Source organism: Sinocyclocheilus grahami, unplaced genomic scaffold (assembly GCF_001515645.1).
Source record: "Sinocyclocheilus grahami isolate Dianchi unplaced genomic scaffold, SAMN03320097.WGS_v1.1 scaffold209.1, whole genome shotgun sequence".
Lineage (NCBI taxonomy): Eukaryota > Metazoa > Chordata > Actinopteri > Cypriniformes > Cyprinidae > Sinocyclocheilus > Sinocyclocheilus grahami.
Window position 1 is genome coordinate 1,440,607 of NW_015505388.1, and position 25,318 is coordinate 1,465,924.

The window sequence follows — 25,318 nt, forward strand, 5'->3', positions numbered from 1 at the left end:
TTTATTTAATTGATTCATTTATATAAAATTATTTATTTATTTATTTATATAAAAATCCAAAATCCAATAAAAAAAAATTAAACACACACACACACACACACACACACACACAGTATAATGCAAGTTTAATGGTGCTCTTTGTCAGTTGTCAGTTTTCAGAGTAGCATGAAAAAACGGTATGACTTCAACTAGACCTCTTACAGTTCTTATAACTGATTGTACATTATAATTTTTTTTTAGTTGTTAATAAAACAAATATTACTGGAATATGTTTGACAAGAAAATGCTATTTCAGTATTTCTACTTCAAAAGTTTACATTTAATTCAGTGTTTCTTTCTAATTATTTGAGAAATTTACTAGGAATTTCTGAGTGAAAATTGTTTCTACACTAATTTTATAGTGTGTTTGACAAACAGCCACATGTCCTGTATGGGAATAATGTTTCAGGGTTCCTGCCTCCATTTGGGATTCCAGTTAAGACTTTTGGCCACTTTTTGTCCAAATTTTCAGAGCCCAAAACACCAATCACCAAACACAACAGCACATGTACATTGTCAGCTTAACTTGCTTGGAGAGACATTCCCAACCAAAAAAACATCTCACACACACACATGTGTCCGGTTACAGTACAGTAAACTAATTTGCACAATGACTTTGTCATTAACAGTAAGCTGTTTTCCATCTTGCACACATGAACATACAGGAAAGAATGCATTTCTCTTTTTTACACCTGTCTTATGTTGCAGTGAAGTCTTCATATCACTCATTTCCCTTCTCAGCATCGAATGTCATTAGCTGAGGTCTTATCACTCTTCCATAGTGCTCTTGTCCCTTTGCTGTCCAACTGGGGTATTTTTAGCTCTGAAACAACTGGGCTCCTAAAAAAGGGTTAGAGGAACACTGCTATGTAAGGTATCCTGCCTGCTCTCTCCCATCCTATTACCAGCACAATCCACCGGCCACTCTTTGTCAGGAGAAGGCAGAGAGTCATGGGTTTGCCTGAAGAAAGCTGAATTTTTTTCGGAAGAAGGGTACGCAAACCATCGGAAAGAGCGGTGGAAGAAGGCCTGGACGGTTTCCACTGTCATTATTTCTGTTATCAACTCTTGACTTATAGTCCTATTTCTCACACTACTAGACCAGAGCTCTCTTAAACCTAGTGGAGCTGCATGAAGAGCCACCATTTCTATTAGGAAAGGTCTTAAGTTACTAGTATAGACCATGCAGATCACCTGGATCCTGCTGCTTGCCTCTCTGGGCCTCTCTACCCTGGCTGGTAGTGAGAAAGGCCTCGAATTCCCACATTATGATGGCAAAGATCGTGTCCTGGACATAAATGAGAAGAACTACCGCAAAGCCCTGAAGAAATACGACATGCTGTGCCTGTTTTACCACGCTCCTCCGCCAACTGCAAAAGAGCTGCAGAAACAGTTACAAATGACTGAATTAGTGCTGGAGGTAAGAGAGGACAAGACAAGAATGAATGTAGAGTGTAAGATATAAGACTGAAAGGATCTCAGAGAGAGTTATTTGGAGCAAAGCTTTTGAACGGGATTGTGCAGTAAACATGATTACTGTACTGTGTTTTTAAATAATTAAAAGATTCAGTATTCAGTATGAAATTTTGGAGTAAATGGGTTGCAGGTATGAAATATAATAATAAATATAAATGTAACAGAATATAGGTTCAAATAAATTTTTTGTATGTCCTATGTAATAGCAGCTTAGAGGCCCACAGGCTGCAGCTCACTGACATGTCTAACTTCATATCCCTTTTTCACTTCTGTAATTATCTGGATTAAAAAAGCGGACATCATCAGTCACCATGTCAATCAGGCACTTCATGTTCAGTACACCTGATAGCTTCTAAGGGCCTTCTGAATGTGGGCAGTAGAGTATTGGCTTTTAAAATTCAGTCATTTAAACTACTCGCATCATGATGAAAGTAGAACACTGAGGGTATTTATGGAACAAGAACACTTCAAAAATGATTACACAAGTGTGCCCTCCTTAAATCTAAATTCATGGCTCACAGGTTCACTATCTAGACAATGTTGCCAGTGTGACTCAGCGGTACTCCATGCACTTCTAATATTCACTGAAACATGCATAAATGCATGTATATACATAGGTTATATATATTTTATTAGACTTTAATGTAGTTTATTTTATTTGACATTTTCCTTTGAGCTTCAGCTAATAGTAAATAAAAAAAACACACACACAAAGAAACAAACAAATCAATACATAAAATGCTGTTATAGTGCTAATCATGATTTATTTTTCCACAGTTAGCTGCTCAAGTATTAGAGGAAAAGGATATTGGCTTTGGAATAGTTGACTCCCAAAAAGATGCTAAGGTTGCCAAGAAACTTGGTGAGGCTAAAACTTTGGGTGTGATATTTGAATGAGAATGTCATCATTGAAAGTTTAATGTACAAAATTAACAGTAAAAATACAGAAAATGTCCGTTCAAACTGAATTACCTAATTAAATAAATGTTTAACAATTATTTTGACTATAAATGTTTAACAATTATATTGTTATAAATGTATTTATGGAATTTACAGGCCCCATGAAGTATTAAGATAAGATGTCAAACATTTTACAAACACTTTTCAGCCATCTATCTTCATTGCATCTTAGTTTAGGATAAGCATGCCCTTAAAACATCTCCTAAAATCCTCAGTAAATATCCCAATAAAACAAATTTTAGAACAACATCAATGACTTTTGGGAGATTTGCACGAATGGATGCCAATACACTGTACAGTAGGCTATATGCTTGTACAGTGCACTTTTTACTGCAATGATGAATGTCCATATGTTTCATTGGAAGGTTTGCATGAGGAAGGCAGCATCTATGTCTTTAAGGAGGACCGTGTGATTGAATTTGATGGCCTGCTCGCTGCCGACACTCTTGTGGAATTCCTTCTGGATGTAAAGAATCTGTATTTATCATCAATCTAGACATCTAATTGTTGTAGTGCTTTTATATGTCATTTCAACTTTCGGCCGCCCTCTCTCCCTCATACTTTAGCTGATGGAAGATCCGGTTGAGATAATTGACAATGCTCAGGAGTTGCGAGCTTTTGACCATATGGAAGAAGACATCAAACTCATTGGTTTCTTCAAAAGTCGTGACTCTGAACGTAAGTATGTGTGCGCAGGCTATGAGGGACAATTATATCCTTCAGCTGCGGTTATCTGATCTCTGCACTTTCCAAACACATACCTAGTATGCAATAAATTAATACCATGCAATAAATGTTAACACATTCATTTTTAAATGTCTGCACATTCCAGTTATGTTTTTTAAATGCACTATGAAACCTTATAAGCTCTCTTGAGCATTGTAGGCTACTACTCTTTGAAGCTATAGTTGACATTTAGAGGTCATTTATTTCAAGTCACCACTCTGGTATAGGCTACAAAAATAAAGGTTCCAGTTACGATCGAAAGGGAATTTACAGTTTTGTTGCAGTTTCCTTTTAGTAAACAAAGAAACAAACAAATGCTTGTTTGTTTAAATTTTCTCTCTTTTCCTCAGATTATCTTGCATTCCAAGAGGCAGCTGAACAGTTTCAGCCTTTTATCAAATTTTTTGCCACCTTTGAGAAATCTGTGAGTATGGCATTTTTTTAAATATTCTGTTTATGTTCAGAAGATCTTTAGGCTATGATTGTGCCATTATTATCTTTTGGGGACTGGAGAATTCTCTGAAAACCACTGATGGTAGACATGTTGTTTTAATTGCTGAATTTCAGGTTGCAAAAGAGCTGACTCTGAAGATGAATGAGGTGGACTTCTATGAGCCCTTCATGGAGGAACCAGTCACCATTCCAGACAAACCACACTCAGAGGAAGAGCTGGTGGCCTTCATATCTGAACACAGACGGTAATCAGCAAAAGCTAATCTAATGATATTCTGAAGGATGGATAGACATATATTTGATACTGATCTCATATTCATACTGATGATATGTGTTGACCTCCACAGACCAACTCTAAGAAAGCTCAGGGCAGAAGACATGTTTGAGACCTGGGTGAGCAATATTTTTGTAAATCAAAATTTTATGGAATTGTATGATTGTTATATTTTATATGACTATAATAATTTATTGCACGACTTTCTTGAAAACTTTCTTCTGAATGGTCAATCGCATTATCTAGTTGTCAGATACTTCCTAATACCATCCATGGCAATGCGCTATATATCAGTCTGCTCATGTAATAAGTGGAGCAGTGAAAGTCAGCTTTATCACAAAATAAAGTCCCGTTGCGGAGCAGAGGGATACCTGTGGATATAATAAAGCACTGACACACTGATGTTCTCTTTTGCAGGAGGATGATTTGAATGGAATTCACATTGTAGCCTTTGCAGAAGAGGAGGACCCTGGTATGTACAATTTCAGGGCACCTCTTCATTCCTTATAAAGCCAAATTATATTCATTTAGTGTGAGCATCATCAAAAGGACTTGACCTTAAATATGGTTTTCAGATGGTTTTGAATTCTTGGAGATTTTGAAGGAGGTGGCCAGAGACAACACACACAATCCAGACTTGAGTATTGTGTGGATCGACCCAGACAACTTCCCACTGGTGACTAAAATAAGTCTGGATAGATGCATGACAATATATTGAGTCAGTAAAGCTGTAATGTGAAATGGATGACAAAAATTGAAAAAAAAATTTTTTTTCTTTCTTTTGAACCACTCTTAATATTCACGTTTCCTTTCTTAGCTCATTCCTTACTGGGAGAAGACTTTCAAGGTTGACCTCTTCAGACCACAGATTGGTGTAGTTAATGTTACAGATGTAAGCGCATTACTTTAATTTTTATCCCAATCTGCTGAATTCATTATGAAAGCCCTCTTTCTCATGCTTGGATCTGTTCCACTGTCATGTCCTCTATGACAGGCGGACAGTGTCTGGTTGGAGATATCTGATGATGATGAGTTGCCGTCACCCGAAGAGCTGGAAAACTGGATAGAAGATGTGCTCTCTGGAACAGTCAATACAGAGGATGATGACGATGATGATGACGACGATGACGATGACGATGATGAAGACGACGACGAAGACCACCATGGTGATGATGATGATGATGATGACGATGACGACGATGATGAATGATTCATATACTGTGAACTTCAAACAAATCTGCTGAAAGAACTTGTCTTTTACAGCTAAATTGTTTTGTACATTTTGTACATCAGTGGATAAACTACAGTGTTCTTAATGTTAAATTGAATTTACACACGTCAAAATGTCTCTTATTTATATAGGTGAAAATCATTTATTTTAATCACCTCTAAACTGGAAATTGATTAAGGGATTCAAATGAAACACTGTGGTGTAATTTTGTCAAGGCATTATATATTGCTCTCCTGTACATTTTCTACTGTAATCAATCACACAAGACAATAAAGTTTACAACTGGTTAGGAAAGTGTGTTCCTATTTAACCATGTAAGACCTCATGGGCTTTCATATCTATACGATTTGACACACATCGGCAGAACAGACAGTGACCTGGGTGGTTAGAATCCTTGATGATTTTAGCAGCTCTGCATCATCTGAGGTAGATGTCATGCAGAGAAGGGAGAGCAGTCCTTGAGATGTGCTCAGCTAAGCACACCACTCTCTGCAGGGCTTTGCAGTCCTGGATAGAGCAGTTCCCATGCCACACTGAGATACGCTGAGTAAGTATGCTTTCTATGGCCCCTGTACAGAAACTTTTCAGGTGAAACTTATTCTTGAATAAGTTTGGCAATGTTCATTCAAAAATTGAGGTGCATAATCTCAGATCAGTGAAGCCTATGATTAATCAGTTCCAAAAAGAAATACAAAATCTGTGCTACTTAAAAGAGAACGGGTTGTTAAAAAAACTAAACCTATATATGATAATAACATATAATACAATACACACACACACACACACACACACACATATATATACAGTGGGGCAAATAAGTATTTGATACACTGCTGATTTTTCAAGTTTTCCCACTTACAAAGAATGGAGAGATCTGTAATTTTCATCGTAGGTACACCTCAACTGTGAGAGAAAGAATCAAAAAAAAAATCCAGAAAATCACATTGTATGATTTTTAAATAATTAATTTCCATTTTATTGCATGAAATAAGTATTTGATCACCTACCAACCAGCAAGAATTCTAGCTCTCACAGACCTGTTAGTTTGTCTTTAAGAAGCCCTCCTATCCTCCACTCATTACCTGTATTAATTGCACCTGTTTGAACTTGTTACCTGTATAAAAGACACCGGAAATCAATGTTTTAGTCCAGTGCGATAACAAGCATTTTCGGTGAAAAGAATACCCTCTGTGTGTCAAAATGACCGGAACACAACATGAGGATTAAAAATGTATGATTAAAAACCTGCAAGCTGCTCAGTGCAGGATCTCAGAAAGTGGCCAGAAATACCATCAGGGCCAGCTGCTTTTCTGATGTTCACTGGCTTCAGTGCCCTCCAATCCTCATCCGATCCTCTTTATGTAGTTTAATTTATACTTAAGGAGCTGTTGAGAGGTGTGTTGATAACTTAATTTGGAATGCACTGTGAAAACATTGACTCTCTTTATCAAACGTTTTAAGTCAAAATACATTTCTTTAAATTAAATTGCTTCTATGTAAACAGTGTTTATTGTGTGACGATTATTACCATTGTGGATAAAGGCTGATGATCAGTAATTAATTACAAATGAATCAACACTCAAAGTATATTTTATTATACTGCATTCTCAATAAGCTATGATAATGACATATAGGGTGTATTTTAATAAAACTTTTTTTTTTTAATCTATGAATTGCATTAGAATTGCAAAATATGTCTTTTTGTATCTACATAGTATATAGCATAAGAATAATAATGCCCAAAAATATGCCAAAATGTCCATCTTTGTGAGTTTTCACTTAAACACAGTCAGTTAGCTATGTCTTAAGTGAACATTGGAAAATGTTGGATAAGTAATCGAATGCTAATCAGTATATTAGATCTGGACATTCTATGACAGCATCTTATAAACCTGCTGCTATCTGTGTCATTAATGTTAATCAAACAACAAAATAAAATGAGAGAATAATTCACTGCTCTTCACTCAATATCTTTCATAACTTTGTTATGAATCAAATTATATTTAATTTATATGGTGAAATCTATGCAGTGTTTTATTTTTGTATTTGATTACTTTACTTAATTTCTGTATAAGCTATTATAGCCTAAATTGTTTATTTTATTTGTATATTTTTTCTATTGTATTTGCACTATTGCAGGTCATTTACTTTGGAGTAAATCTGCAATATTTCTCCTTTATAAATGTAACACTGATAAGCAAAGCAAACTGATTTGTGGCCTGTAATGGGTTATGGCTTGGATTGTTGATAATTCCTGACAAAATAATTGGGATGGGTTTGTATGATAACATAAGACAGAACTGACAATGGGAAAATAAATACTGTAACATAGCCAGAAAATGTAGGAATAATAAAAAATATCATTGTTCATTATGATTAAATACAAACAAAATCGTATATTATCCTTTGCAGAAAAGGTTTATTTTCTCTTTCTGCTTAAACAAAAACATGGTCAAGAGTAAGGTTTATAAATATGTTAGGGAGGATTAATGAGCTTATATTTTACAAACACAGATCATTGTGTTAATGATGATGCACACCCAATAAAAAAATTAATGTAAAAATACCTTATTCACAATTTAAATACCACACAAAAGAGAGGCAAACTACAAATAACAATTTATTAATCACAAAGAAAGGCTGGTTATTCTTGAAACATATTACCCCTTTTTCTTTCAAACATATAAAAATGGTAGAAATCAAACAATGTTTTTAAAATGTAGAATGAAGACCAAAAAGAAGCATGTATAGTAAGGGGGACTTCTAGTCTCGTGATAGTTTGCTGATGGGGTGGATTCATTTAAAGGCCAGCCAAATGGAAGGGCAACCGGGGGTCCTTTAAACTAATTTACCCCATAAGCAAGATGAAGGGTGAAGACAATTCTAGCAAGCTGTTAGATTAGAATTTTTATAAAATGCAGTGATACACAATCTTCTAGCCTATAATGATACAGTACAGCATTCTATATGAAGCACAGACTTTATTAGAGCCACAGAAATACAAACGTTTGGTTGATAAAATGCACAATGCACAATCTTCCAGCCTAGGATGAAGTCATTATGTACATTAACAATAATTTGAGGCAAATATAATGTGATTTAATGGAAAATTATGGCAGACTGTCAGGCGAACAGTGTATTGTACTGGTTAATGATGATGATGATGATGACGACAACAACAACAACGATGTTTAGATACTGTGAACCTCAAACAAATCTGCTAAAAGAACAATTCTATGTCTTTTACGTTTTCATTTATTTTAATCACCTCTAAACTGGAAATTGTTAAAGGGATTCACATGAAATACTTGTAATTCCTGTCTTGTAATTTTGTCACTGGAATGTATATTACTCTACTACACATTTTCTACCATAATCACTCATTTACAATAATAAAACTTTACAACTGGTTAGTAAGTGTAGTCATATTTAATGATGTAAGGCCTTATGGGCTTTCAGATTTATACGATTTGACAGGACATTTGACAGATTTGATTAGTCAAATCCGCTGCAAAATATATTCTGATCTAAAATGTGATTCTGAATTTAGCAATGATCAATGAACTTTATAGAAAATCCAGTGAACAGTGTCTGTTTAAAAATTTGGTTCAAGTATTACTTAATCAATTATTAAAATAAACAGATCTTTTTTTTAGTTAGACTGACACTAAAGAAGGTTGGGTTGACAGGTGTCAATGTAGAATGCATTGTGAAAATATTTACTCTCTTAATCAAACTGTTTAAGTCAATATAAATGTATTTACATTGCTTCTGTACAAACAAAGTTTATATTACCATTGTGGATAAAGGCTGATTATCAGTAATCAAAATCTGTCAGTGTTGTGACGAGTCGGCTGCCTCCCCCCTAATTTTTATAATCACCCCGTCCCTTAATCGCCGTCCTTCGGCCATCACTAGTTTAATTCAGTATTCAATGTTTAATGTCAAATTGTTTAATTGTTTAATTCAATTTATTGTCAATGTTAATAAGCTCTTACAAGATAATGACATGTAGGGGTGTATTTAAAAAAAATTGCAATATATTACTTGCAAGTATGGTCCATCAAAGAAGAACTTATTTTATTTGTTTCATTATGAAAACATGGAAATATATATATATAAATATGCATATGAATCTTTCCCCCCCTAAGGGTATACTGCATAAGAGACACCCTTTTGAAACCTATAATGCATTCTAATAACCATATTCTTAAATCTCGCTACACAATGTTGTACATGATTTTGCTCCACAACGCACAAGATTTTTTCAATGCTTATTTATTGATTTGAAGACCAATTTGAAGATAATAACAGATAAAATAAAATATAAGTTCAGAACATGTAAATGTAGTACAAATAAAAGTAACTGTGGAGCAGGATGACTGTAGATCTCACAGGTCTTTAGCACAAATATAGCCCAGTGAAGTTGAACAGGGTGAATCATTCCAACGGTTAGCTGTAGGGTGGAAATAGGAAATGAAATAAGTTATTCTGATCATTATAGTGTGGTAGAAATAAAATAAAACAGTATGTTCAACTTAAGGCATTTTTGCAAATGAGCCATTGTGTTATTGTATGACATGAAAATATATTTCAAAACAAAACAAAAGACTGCATTCTTACAGCTCCAGTTGAGCTCCCCGCAGTTCTCAGTACCCAGATTGTTAGGTTCTCCAGAGCCCCAGTAGGTAAAGTCATATGGAGTTCCATCACTCCACACCCACTGTCCTTCCTAAAGAGCAAAGTCAGTTATTATAAGAGTGCACTACTGTACTCAGATTCCATAAAAAGAAACTTTAGCTTGGCTCTGAAAAAGTCAAACCATCTTCATTACAAACTTTAGAGATTTCAGTCTAGACAAACAAACTTTAGGCCACACAGCTTCACTTACTTGTTCCCCATCATGAGCACCAATCCAACAACGTGTGGAAGAAGAAGGCAACAGACTCAGGAGTAAATCTTGTTCAATTTTATTATGCACAGATGCAAGATTTGCATCAAAACTTTGGCAGTTTCTCTAAAGAGATAGATTTTTTTATTGTCAATACACAATCAAATTTTTTTTAGCATAAAGCATAAATTACTTTTTAAACAACATTTTTAGTCATTTTCCAACATAGTCGGATCTGATTGATTATATACTCAGTATTCATTTTCTGTCAAATTTAGTTGCAGAAAAGGAATCTTTACTTTAAAAATAATAAAAATCATCTTGTTGTAACTAACACTTTACCTCTGCTGTGATCCAGTTAGCCGACTGAGAGAAGAACTTGTAGCATCTGACTCCAAAATTTGTCCATCCATAGGGGCATTTTTCAACTACATCAACTGTATATCAATTGTATGTTATGCAAATATCAGTCAGTGGAATATCATACGTTTCCTGCTATTCCTCTCCAAAAGGATACAAAACATCAAAGGTTTGACAGAACAAGCTTTTAAAATGGATTAACAAGGGTTTGTACAAATAAATGTCTTGTTTACCTTCTGCATTCCCCATGGAGAACACAATAAAAAGAAGCAGAAGATTTCTCAGCATCGCCATGATGAACCTGAAAATCAATAAGCATTTAAAGTTAAATGTCTGCATTCAAATACTGCATACTTTGGATTCTCAATGTATTTTAAAGACAAAAATACTTTAAGAAGAAAAGTTTTTCAGTAGGTCTGTAAGCCAAAAACTCACCTTGGTTTTCAGATCGTTGCCTTCAGAATCTCAGAGGATGATTTTGTGAAGTTCCAGAAAGAGCCCTGCTTTTATACTTTACTTGATGTCAAGTGTGTATAAGTCACAAGGATGACACAGGATGTCGTTGTTTGATCTGTGGACTTGAGTACACATAAAATAAAAATCAAATATGGGAGAATGGGGTGAGACGAGCCTGTCTAAAAATACAACATTAGCCTAATTAAATATTGGAAAATAATATTTGAAATATGTGTTTGAAATATCTTAAGTTAAATGTTAGTCCCCAAACTGTGAGAAGATAAAGGCGAGGAAAAAAAAGCCTTTTGTCAGGTGACATTACACTCATGAGAATCGAAGTGCATTATGGGTAATAAGTCCCAGGTCTATTGAGATGTTGCAGAATATAATGCAGTCATGTTGACTGCATCCTCCACAAACCTGTTTGCTCTGTACGCAAACTAAAGAGGATCCAGTAAGGGTCCAGTGATGTCTTTCAGATAGGCCAAGACCAGTCTCTCTCAAACGACTTCATGACCACAGACGTGAGAGCGACAGGTCTGTGTTTGTTAAGGCCAGTGATTTCGGGGTTTTTTGGGGACTGGAATGATAGTGGAGCGTTTGAAGCTGCAGAGTAGTTCACACTACTCCAGCGATCTGTTGAAGATCTGTGTGAAGATGGGGGCCAGTTGGTCAGCACAGGCTTTTAAACAGGCAGGTGAAACACCATCTGGGCCTGAAGCTTTCTTCTGTTTTCTGAAGACCTGCTTCACATCCTCTACACAGACCTTAAGCGCACTGTTGAATGGTGGGAGAGGGAGGGAGGGAGGGGGGTTGCAGGAGGGGTAGGTGTATATTTGAAGTGCAGATCAGAGTGGGTGTGGGGTGTGAGACTGGGTTTTTTAAACCGGCAGTAAAACACATTTGGATCGTCATGATATCAAAAATAATTATTGATTGCTTATTAATATGATCATGTTAAGTAACCATGCTTTCGGTCATTAATTTAATGATTTTTACCAAATTTAAATTAGATAAAACTATTTAGGTCCACTTAACATTAAGGTTCACAGGTAACTAATATTGGAATTAAAAAAACAATAACAACAAAAACTAACTGTTATTTAAGGTGGTAGAGGAGGATGGAAATGACATCGGCAAGAGAGTAAGAGCAAAACTAATTGTGACTTAACTCACACTTGAAAAAGCTCTGCTGTGTGGTGTGGTCTGTTTGTACAACAAAGATACAGATCTGAGAAAAGATGTTCACTTATGTTTATTTATGCTAGCAGCAATCCATAACAGTCAATGATAATGGAGATAATATTATTTGTTAAAGTCAACATTTAAAGAAATGTTAATTATTTAAATAATTATTAAATATTTGCAAAATGCTCCGGCATCCAACGGCCTCTGGCCTCGATCTAAAGGTTTTTGTCAGCATTTTGTGAAGATTCAATCTAAGACTTTAGGATGGTTTGAGTATATTTTCAACAAAATACATAATGGAAAATATGCTCTAGTCTAGGCCATTTGATTGAAAACTTCAAAAGCTGAAGTGTGGAATATGGAAGGATATTCCGGACAATTTTCGAAAGGAATTGCAAATTGTATTTTGAATTGCATTTTCCACATGTGGATGCATAAATTGTGACATAACCCAAATGCAATTGTAAATCTTTTATTACCGTTTGCATTTTCGCGAATGCACAGTGACTAGTTTGTGAATTCCTGCATTACATGTAAATAAGAAATAAAGTGAATTTGTGCGTTTTAATGTGTTTAACAGACAAAAGCCTTCCAAAGACAAAGTAATACATGGTTAAACAACCCACAGAGTGATAATTCTAATAAACATTAATGTGTTCATCAGCAGTTGATGCAATGTTGAAACACTTCTTAATCCTGAAATGATTTCTGTAAATCCAGTGGTCAAATGGCCACCTGACTAGTGACTGCAGTTTCAAACATAGTCGGGTCTGATTGATTATTTGCTCAGTATTCGTTTTCTGTCAAATTTACTTGCAAAAAAGGAAGTTTTACTTTGAACACTTTACCTCTGCTGTGATCCAGTTAACTGAATGAGGGAAGAACTTGTAAATGTTTCCATCCAAAGGGGATCCATTTTTCAACTAAATTCAAGTAAATAAACATAATAAATATTATAATAAATATTAATTACTTGAATATCATACATTTCCTCCTATTCTTAAAGCCACAAAACATCAAAGGTTTGGCAGAAAATCTTTTAAAATGAATTAACGAGGGAGTTTACCAATAAATGCCATGATGAATCTGAAAATGAATAAGCATTTAAAATGAAAAGTTTATATACTGACCACTGTGGATTCTCAATGTATTTGAAAGACAATGATACTTTTAAGTAAAGGTTACTGAGTAGGTCTCATTGTCAAAATCTCACCTTGGTTTTCAGATCGTTGCCTTCAGAATCTCAAAGGAAGATTTTGTGAAGGTCCAGAAAGAGCTCTGCTTTATATTTTGCTATATTTTTTTCTTTTGCAAGTGTGTATAAGTCACAAGGATCATACAGGATGTGATTGTTTGATCTGTGGACTTATGTAAATGTAAAATAAATTCAAATACAGGAAATTGGGGTAAGATGAGACTGTCTAGAAATACAATATTAGGTTAACTAAATATTTATTGTACGTTCATTTTAAGGACATGGGGAAGAAATTAATTAGGAATTATAGTCCTTTTTTATATATAAACTTTTCAGAAACATCCAGTGCTTTCTGTTCTAATGGTTTCATGTAGGAAGAAAGAACGACAATGTGTCTTGAACATGGCTAAGAACAAGAACACACTACTAACCACTAATGCAACTCAATCAGGCCTTTTTGCATATGCGTTAATTATTTAAATAAGAGACATTGTGACATGTACGTTCCTGGAAGAAAACTCCAATCAAGACATTTTTGGGAGATCAGAAACAGCACTTACTGATATAGAGAATAACTCCCAACAGGCCATTTGACTGACATGTAATATTTTTTTAAAATAATGTTAATATGTCTTTCCATTTAGTCTACTGAATACATTATACAAAACAGATTTATTTTATAAAGACATAATTTTTCCACAGTTTTTCCACACACTCCCACAGGCTATATTTATACAGTGGTGTGAAAAAGTGTTGGCCCCCTTCCTGATTTCTTATTTTTTTGCATGTTTGTCACACTTTAATGTTTCAGATCATCAAACAAATTAAAATATTAGTAAAAGATAACACAAGATGCAGTTTTTAAATGAAGGTTTTTATTATTAAGGGAAAACAAAATCCAAAACTACATGGCCCTGTGTGAAAAAGTGTTTGCCCCCTAAACCTAATAACTGTCTGGGCCACCCTTAGCAGCAACAACTGCAATCAAGCGTTTGTGATAACTTGCAATGAGTCTATTACAGCGCTGTGGAGGAATTTTGGTCCACTCATCTATGCAGAATTGTTTTAATTCAGCCACATTGGAGGGTTTTTGAGCATGAACCGCCTTTTTAAGGTCATGCCACAGCATCTCAATAGGGCTCAGGTCAGGACTTTGACTAGACCACTCCAAAGTCTTCATTTTGATTTTCTTCAGCCATTCAGAGTTGGACTTGTTGGTGTGTTTTGGATCATTGTCCTGCTGCAGAACCCAAGTTCGCTTCAGCTTGAGGTCACGAACAGATGGCCGGACATTCTCCTTCAGGATTTTTTGGTAAACAGCAGAATTCATGGTTCCATTTATCACAGCAAGTCTTCCAGGTCCTGAAGCAGCAAAACAGCCCCAGACCATCACACTACCACCACCATATTTTACTGTTGGTATGATGTTCTTTATATATATATATATAAAGCCAATAGATAGGCCTACCTAAATATATGTTTTCACATCTCAAGTTACACTTATATTCACTTAACAAAATTATCTGCAAGAGTGATGTTGAGAAACAAATAAATGCAATTCACACACACACACACACACACACACACACACACACACGCACACATTTTATTCTTTTATTTGGATCCACAAGACAAGCAACAAAAACGGAATCCAAATACCTTGGGAGGTCAGTTTGCAAGATGACAGGTACATATGGCTAACATACATTCACAAGTCCTTATATTTATAACATTCAACACTCAAGGATAGACAAAACATCTTCGTTTCCATATTTGCATACTCCCTATAGTGGCTGAAACTGAACAAAATTTTGCGAGTTTTTTTGCTTTCTTTTTTTGCAATCCACTCAACCTGAAATCACATTCTTGTGCACATGACCTAAATTTCCAAATACTAGGGTAATTAACTTACAATGATAGTCAAGTTGATGGATGGCTTCAACCAATGGCTGATATTTCAGCAGTTTGGAAAGATAGCAGGTATCAAAATACAGATCAAAACAACAGCCAACCTCAATGACAAATACAGAGTTCAAAGCCTTGTTTAGAATCACAATGTCCGGATTGTTTGGAATGTTTTTAAAATAGTCACTGTCAAATGTGTTGTCATAAAACCAGTTCAATTCAACAGTAGTATGCTGGTAAAATTTACCGTCTTTATGTATTGTTTTCAAGTCCTTTACAATCAAATCAACCAAGCGATCGTGTTTGGACATATACAGTCCTTTGTAAAACACACACACACACACCAAAAGTTTCACTCTATGAATTCTATGAAGTATTTTCAAAAAAAGGGGCGATGAGGTGATATTATTCCAGTGCTGGATAGAAACTGATTACATTTAATCTGGATTACATAATCAGGTTCCAAAAATTGAGTAGGCCTACTCGTAATTAGATTATATTACAATTTAAAATGCTCATAATCAGATTACAGTTACTTTTTAAATGGATTACATGATTACATATTCACACAATGGCAATAAATTATTCATAATATATCGATTCTCCCTAATTCTTCGTTTTTTCTCTTTTAAAGATTAATTTCTAAAAGTCCTGTGTGTCATACCATTAGTTTTAACTATATTCACAATATAGAATGGCCATGTAACATGCAAATGTCATGTAATTAATTTTCAATCCTGTTGTTAGCTATCACGAATCCTGTCCATGGACTTCCGTTCAATCACCACCAGAAGTCACCCTTCCATTACACTGACTCTCGCACTACACAAACTGTTGCATGTCATCCCGGACTACATATCCCATCATCCATTGCACTGATTGCACACAGCTGTAACCAATCACACATTCATTATATAACACTCACTCAGATCCCTTTCAGGCTGCCGAGTATTGTATGCGCATATCGCTAGTTGTGATAGCTACGTTGCGGAGCCTGCTTTAAGTAGTCTAGTCTAGTCTAGTCTAGTCTAGTCTAGTCTAGTCTAGTCTAGTCTAGTCTAGTCTAGTCTAGTCTAGCCTTGTCTTGTCTGTTTCCTCGTCTTCTGATCATTGCCTGTGTACTTTGGATTACCTCTCTCGTCTTGCCCTGTTGGATTACGTTCGTCGTCGACTGACCCTCGCTTGTTTACCAGACTACCCTTGCCTTGTCTTCTACATACCAGTTTTCCTATGTCTGACCTATGCCTGTTTATGACCACGTCTTAATAAAAGCTTTGCACATGGATCCGCACGTCTCATGTTCTGGTTACTCCATAACATTAGCGTTCAGGTGTTTAATTTTGATTGTTTAATTTTACAATTATTTCAATTAATTATGTTTTTTTTTAATCAACTCACAAACACACTGCAGTTCTTACATTAACCCCAGTTTAGCAAACCCTGGTGTAATATAATGTTTAATGAATTTTATGATGTTGATATCAAAGAATGGAATATATTTTCTTTCTCTTTGTTTTTTTATATCAAAAGGGTACATTTAATGGTAAGTTTAAAAAGTAATCTAAAAAGTAGTCAGAATACATTCCCTAAAATGAATAACACAGATTATGTTACTAACTACAATTTTCAACATGTAATCTGTAATCAGTAATGAACTACTATTTGTAAGTAATCTACCCAGCACTGCATTATTCTACTCACCCTTCAAGCAGCAAACATTAGAAGCAAATTTTAAAGTGTAAAAGCATTAAAAAATTACTTCCAACAAACCATGAATAACTTCAAAAGCTCCTTTCTGCAGCAAATTACAGATGTGTTAAATATCACTGTAGTGTTATATGTGTATATAGTAACAAAGGAGGAACTAGTAATAAAGAAATACAGATTTGCTTCACTGAAGTTAAAAGCTTATTGTATTATGTAGAGTATTATGAGAGAGCGATGGACTGAGTGAGTGTGATTACCTGCATCTGATACAGCATTCATTCTTCAGCTCAATTTCATATTCAGAATAAAATAATAGTTTCAATGTCAGCTGAGGAAAGCGATATCTTTGTCGTACTATTTGTTGCACATTTTATTGGTCCAGATTGCAGAGATATGTATTTTGTAAAACGTTTGCAACTGCTTTATCACTTAATTAGAAACACCACAATAATGAAATTAGAAAGAAAGAAAAGAAAAAAAAGAAAAGTCATACCGCTGAAGAGTATAATGCCTGAATTGTATTTATTTATTTATTTATTTAGAGAACTATCCCTTTATGGTTACATTAACAAACCATTGAAAAATCATGTCTGCATTTGAAACCAGGTCCCCCAAAATGTTGCCAAAGAATAATGTATTTTGTCCATTAGTCAGTATGGGCCCTAATAATCCCATTGTAATAGGACTAGAAGCACAGTCAGAATAAAAAAGTCATATGTAACCACGTCAATTGGATTGAATTGGCCAGATCCGATTAAAATTTCGATCGGATTGTAAGGGGAGGTTTATTCCTTTTGTAATCCAAGTGAGAGGACATGTAAACACTTGATCGGATTGAAAACCGAAACTGGAAAGTACTGCGCATGTGCAGTGACGTAAAAAATAGTGTGTGTCACACAGAACAAGCTGTTCTTCCTGTTGAATAAAGTGTCATAAATGAGTGTCCCATCATTCTAAAATTCTGCTTTCACTCAGCGTTTGTGAAGTGGAGCAGGACGATGTCCACCAGTCCTTGCTTAAGACTCTCATCAACAGACAAATGGTTTTGGGTGCAGGAAGGAGCACTTTATAAAGCAGTAAAAGTAAGCAGCACAGCACAACAGTTCATGTTCTGGTCGTTGCCTAATTAGGACCTGAGGTAGATAAATATCAAGTGTGCTTTTTAAAACAGTATGCAACATATTCATGCAGTGTGTAAAGATTAAAAAAGATTAAATCCGATCAGAAGCTTGTGACATAAATGCCACATCAACCCGATCACTTTATTTAGTGTTCATGTAAACACAACGTTCAGATTCGTCAATAATAATGAATTCATTCTGATGGAAGCAAAAAGTGTCCATGTAAACGTAGCTAGTGTTTTGGGATACTTTTACAGTGTTGCTGTGTTTTGTATTTAAGACCACAGGTTAAAGCGATCACGGGAATGTTATTTCGATGGAGGGGAAAACAGCAGAAAAAAAATTGAATAGTTTTGAATAGCAATTGGGCTGGTTTTGTTTTACAGACCTGGCAACCCTGCCATTAGGTTGATATTTGAAATGCAAAATTATATAAAGTATCTGATGAAAAAAACTGTTATTAAAGGTGGTAGTGGAGGATGGGAATGACCTTTGCAAGATAGTAAGCTAAAAAAATTACACAAATAGTTCAACTGTGATGTAAACTCACATTGCTGAAAAAGCTTTGCTGCGTGGAAATTAAATTTCCAAATACACCCATGAACAGAAAACTACACATAATAATAATAATAATAATAATAATAATAATAATAATAATAATAATAATAATAATAATAATAATAATAATAATAATAATAATAGAAAGATAGCAATTTATCAAAAAGACAACTATATTCAGAGGTGTGATAGTTTTGTATAATAGAAGGAAAGGTCTGAGAAAAGGTGTTTCTGAGAAAACCAGGAAGACCAACAAAACCTTATTTAAGCTAGTTATTACAATTATTGAGAATTGTGATATTATTTGTCAATGTCAATAAAGTGAAAGAATACTAAGAATTAAATCAACATTGAACTGACTCGAGCTAAATAACAAACTACATTCCTGCCTTTTGGAGAATTGCTTATAACGAAACTTAACACATTTCTTATTGATCTGAACTGAATCAACACTGAATTGACTTGAGCTAAATAATGACACTATTGTCTTTTTAGAGCAGTTTTACAGCAGAATTTGAATCGTCTCCATAGTTGAGTTTCCATGATTGATTCTGTTATTTTCCTGTTTTTCAATGTGAAGCTGCTTTGACACAATCTGTATTGTATACAACACTACAGAAATAAGGATGAATAATAAATACTGTCTAGTAGGTATTATACTGTATTTGCTTTGAAACTTACGTTGTGCATGTTTAAATAGTATGTTATTTATAGTATGTATATCAATAGTATGAATGAAATTCATACATACTACATGCCCCACGTTGTTACTGTCACATGACCTACCAATATAAATTACGTCGCTTCACTGCCATTCACAAATCTACGGAAGTTCTAAGCGGCCATGCAATATTATTATTTTTTCTTCTCGTTTTCTCGTTATAACGACTTAATTTTCTCGTAGCATTTAACATTTATGAATGATTTAAATGTCAGTAGCCTAATGAACAATACTGTACAAATTATAGCGATCACGAGGTAGGTCCTATTGTCAAGGCGCCGGTCTGATCTGGGTTTGTTTATGTTGTGTCCTGGTCTGTCTGGAGCACATGGCTGTCAGTTGGTAATTATGTTGCCATGTGCTCTATTGTCTATTGTTACCCCGCCCCTCTCTTTATCTTATCTCGTTAGGGGTACACCTGTTTCAAATCAGTAGTCACCCTTATATTCCCCTCGTTTTCTGTCCTGTGCCAGATCGAAATCTCTGCCCTGCTGAGTTAACCTGGCTCTTGTCGCTGTTGACTGTGATCCTGTTTTGTCTAGCCTAGTCTTGCCTAGTTTCCTTAGCTTTTATTTTACTTTTGATATTAGGGGTTTTCTTTTGATCCAGCCCAGTTCTTGCTAGTTCCTAGTTTTAGCTCCAGCCATTTAGTTTTTTCCCTTCCCCTCTGCCCTCTCCAGCCCACCATCGCCATTCTCTGGCCCCTGGAATTACTTGAAGGGCTGGACTGTCTCGTTGCTCGTGGACTGTGACTTGCGGCCATTTGCTCTGGCAACCCCCTTTTCCTAGATACCTGCTGTTGAGCTGACTTTCTCTTCCCCGGACCTGGTTGGGATCTCTCCAGATTACCCTCTCGGACAGTGGCTTCGTTCCTGTTTGTTTTGAATCTCAAATAAATCCTTGTTATCCCTGCAACTGATTCCTCTTCCTTTACCACCCGATACCTATTCTATCCCAAACGCGTACAGTAAAGTGGATACAGTATAGCCTACAACACCCCATCAGTTATATTCAGGTCAATAGTGCCAGCTGTTGGCGCAGTTTTGTAACTTAGAGAACAACTTTTTTTATGTCGAGATCACGAGAAAATTAAGTCGTTATAACGAGAAAACAACTCTCGTTATGTCGATATAACGAGAAAATTAAGTCGTTATAACGAGAAAACAACTCTCGTTATGTCGGCCAGGATGCCGGGCCGTCTAGTCCCTTCGAGTGCCGAGGGCAAAGAGAAGGATGCAGCCGCACGAACCCCGCAGCACGACGTGGACACCAGATCCCCTGTTTATTTTGAACACTCTTTCCCTTTGGACACTATTCCCTGTTTGGACATTTTTATGTTATTTTCTGTTAATAAAAGCTTCTTTTATGTATTTTATGTTAAAAAAACATATTCATTAGCAATTTAAACTTTAAAAAATATTTAATTTAAACATTTAATCCAGTATTGTTTAATTACATTTATTGTCAATGTTAAAAGGCTCTTACAAGATAATGACTTGTAGGGGTGTATTTAAAAAAAATTGCAATATATATTACTTGCAAGTATGGTCCATCAAAGAAGAACTTATTTTATTTGTTTTATTATGAAAACATGGAAATATATATATATATATATATATATATATATATATATATATATATATATATATATATATTATAAGATCAGAACATGTAAATGTAGTACAAATAAAAGTAACTGTGGAGCAGGATGACTGTAGATCTCACAGGTCTTTAGCACAAATATAGCCCAGTGAAGTTGAACAGGTTACATCATTCCAACGGTTAGCTGTAGCGTGGAAATAGGAAATGAAATAAGTTATTCTGATCATTATAGTGTGGTAGAAATAAAATAAAACAGTATGTTCAACTTAAGGCATTTTTGCAAATGAGCCATTGTGTTATTGTATGACATGAAAATATAGTTCGAAACAAAACAAAACAAAAGACTGCATTCTTACTGCTCAAGCTGAGCTCCCCGCAGTTCTCAGTACCCAGATTGTTAGGTTCTCCAGAGCCCCAGTAGGTAAAGTCATATGGAGTTCCATCACTCCACACCCACTGTCCTTCCTAAAGAGCAAAGTCAGTTATTATAAGAGTGCACTACTGTACTCAGATTCCATAAAAAGAAACTTTAGCTTGGCTCTGAAAAAGTCAAACCATCTTCATTACAAACTTTAGAGATTTCAGTCTAGACAAACAAACTTTAGGCCACACAGCTTCACTTACTTGTTCACCATCATGAGCACCAATCCAACAACGTGTGGAAGAAGGCAACAGACTCAGGAGTAAATCTTGTTCAATTTTATTATGCACAGATGCAAGATTTGCATCAAAACTTTGGCAGTTTCTCTAAAGAGATAGATTTTTTTATTGTCAATACACAATCTAATTTTTTTTAGCATAAAGCATAAATTACTTTTTAAACAACATTTTTAGTCATTTTCCAACATAGTCGGGTCTGATTGATTATATACTCAGTATTCATTTTCTGTCAAATTTAGTTGCAGAAAAGGAATCTTTACTTTAAAAATAATAAAAATCATCTTGTTGTAACTAACACTTTACCTCTGCTGTGATCCAGTTAGCCGACTGAGAGAAGAACTTGTAGCATCTGACTCCAAAATTTGTCCATCCATAGGGGCATTTTTCAACTACATCAACTGTATATCAATTGTATGTTATGCAAATATCAGTCAGTGGAATATCATACGTTTCCTGCTATTCCTCTCCAAAAGGATACAAAACATCAAAGGTTTGACAGAACAAGCTTTTAAAATGGATTAACAAGGGTTTGTACAAATAAATGTCTTGTTTACCTTCTGCATTCCCCATGGAGAACACAATAAAAAGAAGCAGAAGATTTCTCAGCATCGCCATGATGAACCTGAAAATCAATAAGCATTTAAAGTTAAATGTCTGCATTCAAATACTGCATACTTTGGATTCTCAATGTATTTTAAAGACAAAAATACTTTAAGAAGAAAAGTTTTTCAGTAGGTCTGTAAGCGAAAAACTCACCTTGGTTTTCAGATCGTTGCCTTCAGAATCTCAGAGGATGATTTTGTGAAGTTCCAGAAAGAGCCCTGCTTTTATACTTTACTTGATGTCAAGTGTGTATAAGTCACAAGGATGACACAGGATGTCGTTGTTTGATCTGTGGACTTGAGTACACATAAAATAAAAATCAAATATGGGAGAATGGGGTAAGATGAGCCTGTCTAAAAATAAAATATTAGCCTAATTAAATATTGGAAAATAATATTTGAAATATGTGTTTGAAATATATTAAGTTAAATGTTAGTCCCCAAACTGTGAGAAGATAAAGGCGAGGGAAAAAAAGCCTTTTGTCAGGTGACATTACACTCATGAGAATCGAAGTGCATTATGGGTAATAAGTCCCAGGTCTATTGAGATGTTGCAGAATATAATGCAGTCATGTTGACTGCATCCTCCACAAACCTGTTTGCTCTGTACGCAAACTAAAGAGGATCCAGTAAGGGTCCAGTGATGTCTTTCAGATAGGCCAAGACCAGTCTCTCTCAAACGACTTCATGACCACAGACGTGAGAGCGACAGGTCTGTGTTTGTTAAGGCCAGTGATTTCGGGGTTTTTTGGGGACTGGAATGATAGTGGAGCGTTTAAAGCTGCAGGGAACTTCACACTGCTCCAGAGATATGTTGAAGGTTTGTGTGAACATGGGGGCCAGTTGGTCAGCACAGACTTTTAGACTTTCCTAGTCTTCTGTTTTCTGAAGACCTGGTTCACGTCGTCAACACAGACCTTAAGCACAGGTTGAATGGTGGAAGAGGGAGGGAGAGGGGTTGCAGGGGGGGTAAGTGAATGTGTGAATTGCAGATCAGAGCGGGTGTGGGGTGTGAGACTGGGATTTTCTAATCGGTAGTAAGACATTCAAAGTGTCCGTCAGTTATTGATTCTTGTACTTTGTGATGCTCCTCAGGCCTGTCCAGACTGTCTCTGGGCTGCTGGCTGAAAACTGTTTTTTCAGCTTTTCAGAGTAGCTTCTTTTAGCCACTCTGATCTCCTTTGTTAGTCCGTTCCTGGCCTGGTTATACAATATTTTAGGTGGGAGAGGGAGGGAGGGAGGGGGGTTGCAGGAGGGGTAGGTGTATATTTGAAGTGCAGATCAGAGTGGGTGTGGGGTGTGAGACTGGGTTTTTTAAACTGGCAGTAAAACACATTTGGATCGTCATGATATCAAAAATAATTATTGATTGCTTATTAATATGATCATGTTAAGTAACCATGCTTTCGGTTATTAATTTAATGATTTTTACAAAACTTAAATTAGATAAAACTATTTAGGTCCACTTTACATTAAGGTTCACAGGTAACTAATATTGGAATTAAAAAAACAATAACAACAAAAACTAACTGTTATTTAAGGTGGTAGAGGAGGATGGAAATGACATCGGCAAGAGAGTAAGAGCAAAACTAATTGTGACTTAACTCACACTTGAAAAAGCTCTGCTGTGTGGTGTGGTCTGTATGTACAACAAAGATACAGATCTGAGAAAAGATGTTCACTTATGTTTATTTATGCTAGCAGCAATCCATAACAGTCAATGATAATGGAGATAATATTATTTGTTAAAGTCAACATTTAAAGAAATGTTAATTATTTAAATAATTATTAAATATTTGCAAAATGCTCCGGCATCCAACGGCCTCTGGCCTCGATCTAAAGGTTTTTGTCAGCATTTTGTGAAGATTCAATCTAAGGCTTAAGGATGGTTTGAGTATATTTTCAACAAAATACATAATGGAAAATATGCTCTAGTCTAGGCCATTTGATTGAAAACTTCAAAAGCTGAAGTGTGGAATATGGAAGGATATTCCGGACAATTTTCGAAAGGAATTGCAAATTGTATTTTGAATTGCATTTTCCACATGTGGATGCATAAATTGTGACATAACCCAAATGCAATTGTAAATCTTTTATTACCGTTTGCATTTTCGCGAATGCACAGTGACTAGTTTGTGAATTCCTGCATTACATGTAAATAAGAAATAAAGTGAATTTGTGCGTTTTAATGTGTTTAACAGACAAAAGCCTTCCAAAGACAAAGTAATACATGGTTAAACAACCCACAGAGTGATAATTCTAATAAACATTAATGTGTTCATCAGCAGTTGATGCAATGTTGAAACACTTCTTAATCCTGAAATGATTTCTGTAAATCCAGTGGTCAAATGGCCACCTGACTAGTGACTGCAGTTTCAAACATAGTCGGGTCTGATTGATTATTTGCTCAGTATTCGTTTTCTGTCAAATTTACTTGCAAAAAAGGAAGTTTTACTTTGAACACTTTACCTCTGCTGTGATCCAGTTAACTGAATGAGGGAAGAACTTGTAAATGTTTCCATCCAAAGGGGATCCATTTTTCAACTAAATTCAAGTAAATAAACATAATAAATATTATAATAAATATTAATTACTTGAATATCATACATTTCCTCCTATTCTTAAAGCCACAAAACATCAAAGGTTTGGCAGAAAATCTTTTAAAATGAATTAACGAGGGAGTTTACCAATAAATGCCATGATGAATCTGAAAATGAATAAGCATTTAAAATGAAAAGTTTATATACTGACCACTGTGGATTCTCAATGTATTTGAAAGACAATGATACTTTTAAGTAAAGGTTACTGAGTAGGTCTCATTGTCAAAATCTCACCTTGGTTTTCAGATCGTTGCCTTCAGAATCTCAAAGGAAGATTTTGTGAAGGTCCAGAAAGAGCTCTGCTTTATATTTTGCTATACACACACTCAGGTTTGTTTTTATGGTTTATGGGGACTCTCCATAGGCGTAATGGTTTTTATACTGTACAAACCGTATTTTCTATTGCCCTACACCAACCCTACCCCTAAACCTACCCCTCACAGGAAACTTTCTGCATTTTTAGATTTTCAAAAAAACGAATTCTGAATTATTTATAAGCCTTTTGAATTACGGGGACACTGAAAATGTCCTCATAAATCACCTTCTCGTTGTAATACCTATGTCATACCCATGTTATTATACAAATTTGTGTC

At 35.2% G+C, this 25,318-nt stretch overlaps 3 protein-coding genes across 3 annotated transcripts; 1 reads left to right on the forward strand and 2 right to left on the reverse strand.

Annotated features, from left to right (window-relative positions):
- The first annotated feature begins 933 nt into the window (after positions 1 to 933).
- casq2 (calsequestrin 2) lies at positions 934 to 5,440 on the forward strand. Its single transcript, XM_016286407.1, has 11 exons — positions 934 to 1,459; positions 2,293 to 2,377; positions 2,841 to 2,941; positions 3,042 to 3,153; positions 3,552 to 3,625; positions 3,769 to 3,899; positions 4,002 to 4,047; positions 4,346 to 4,400; positions 4,504 to 4,604; positions 4,746 to 4,820; positions 4,923 to 5,440. The coding sequence occupies exons 1-11, from the start codon at positions 1,223 to 1,225 to the stop codon at positions 5,136 to 5,138; spliced, it is 1,233 nt and encodes a 410-aa protein (XP_016141893.1). The 5' UTR covers positions 934 to 1,222; the 3' UTR covers positions 5,139 to 5,440.
- A 3,981-nt stretch (positions 5,441 to 9,421) lies between these two features.
- LOC107595876 (galactose-specific lectin nattectin-like) lies at positions 9,422 to 13,133 on the reverse strand. Its single transcript, XM_016286461.1, has 5 exons — positions 13,121 to 13,133; positions 12,903 to 12,922; positions 10,051 to 10,176; positions 9,783 to 9,891; positions 9,422 to 9,615 (listed from the first exon to the last, which is right to left on the reverse strand). Exons 1-5 carry the CDS (start codon positions 13,131 to 13,133, stop codon positions 9,551 to 9,553), a joined length of 333 nt encoding a protein of 110 aa, XP_016141947.1. The 3' UTR covers positions 9,422 to 9,550.
- Positions 13,134 to 20,931: 7,798 nt separating this feature from the next.
- Positions 20,932 to 22,138, reverse strand: LOC107595877 (galactose-specific lectin nattectin-like). Its single transcript, XM_016286462.1, has 5 exons — positions 22,078 to 22,138; positions 21,827 to 21,927; positions 21,488 to 21,610; positions 21,220 to 21,328; positions 20,932 to 21,047 (listed from the first exon to the last, which is right to left on the reverse strand). Exons 1-5 carry the CDS (start codon positions 22,136 to 22,138, stop codon positions 20,983 to 20,985), a joined length of 459 nt encoding a protein of 152 aa, XP_016141948.1. The 3' UTR covers positions 20,932 to 20,982.
- Between the last annotated feature and the right edge of the window lie 3,180 nt (positions 22,139 to 25,318).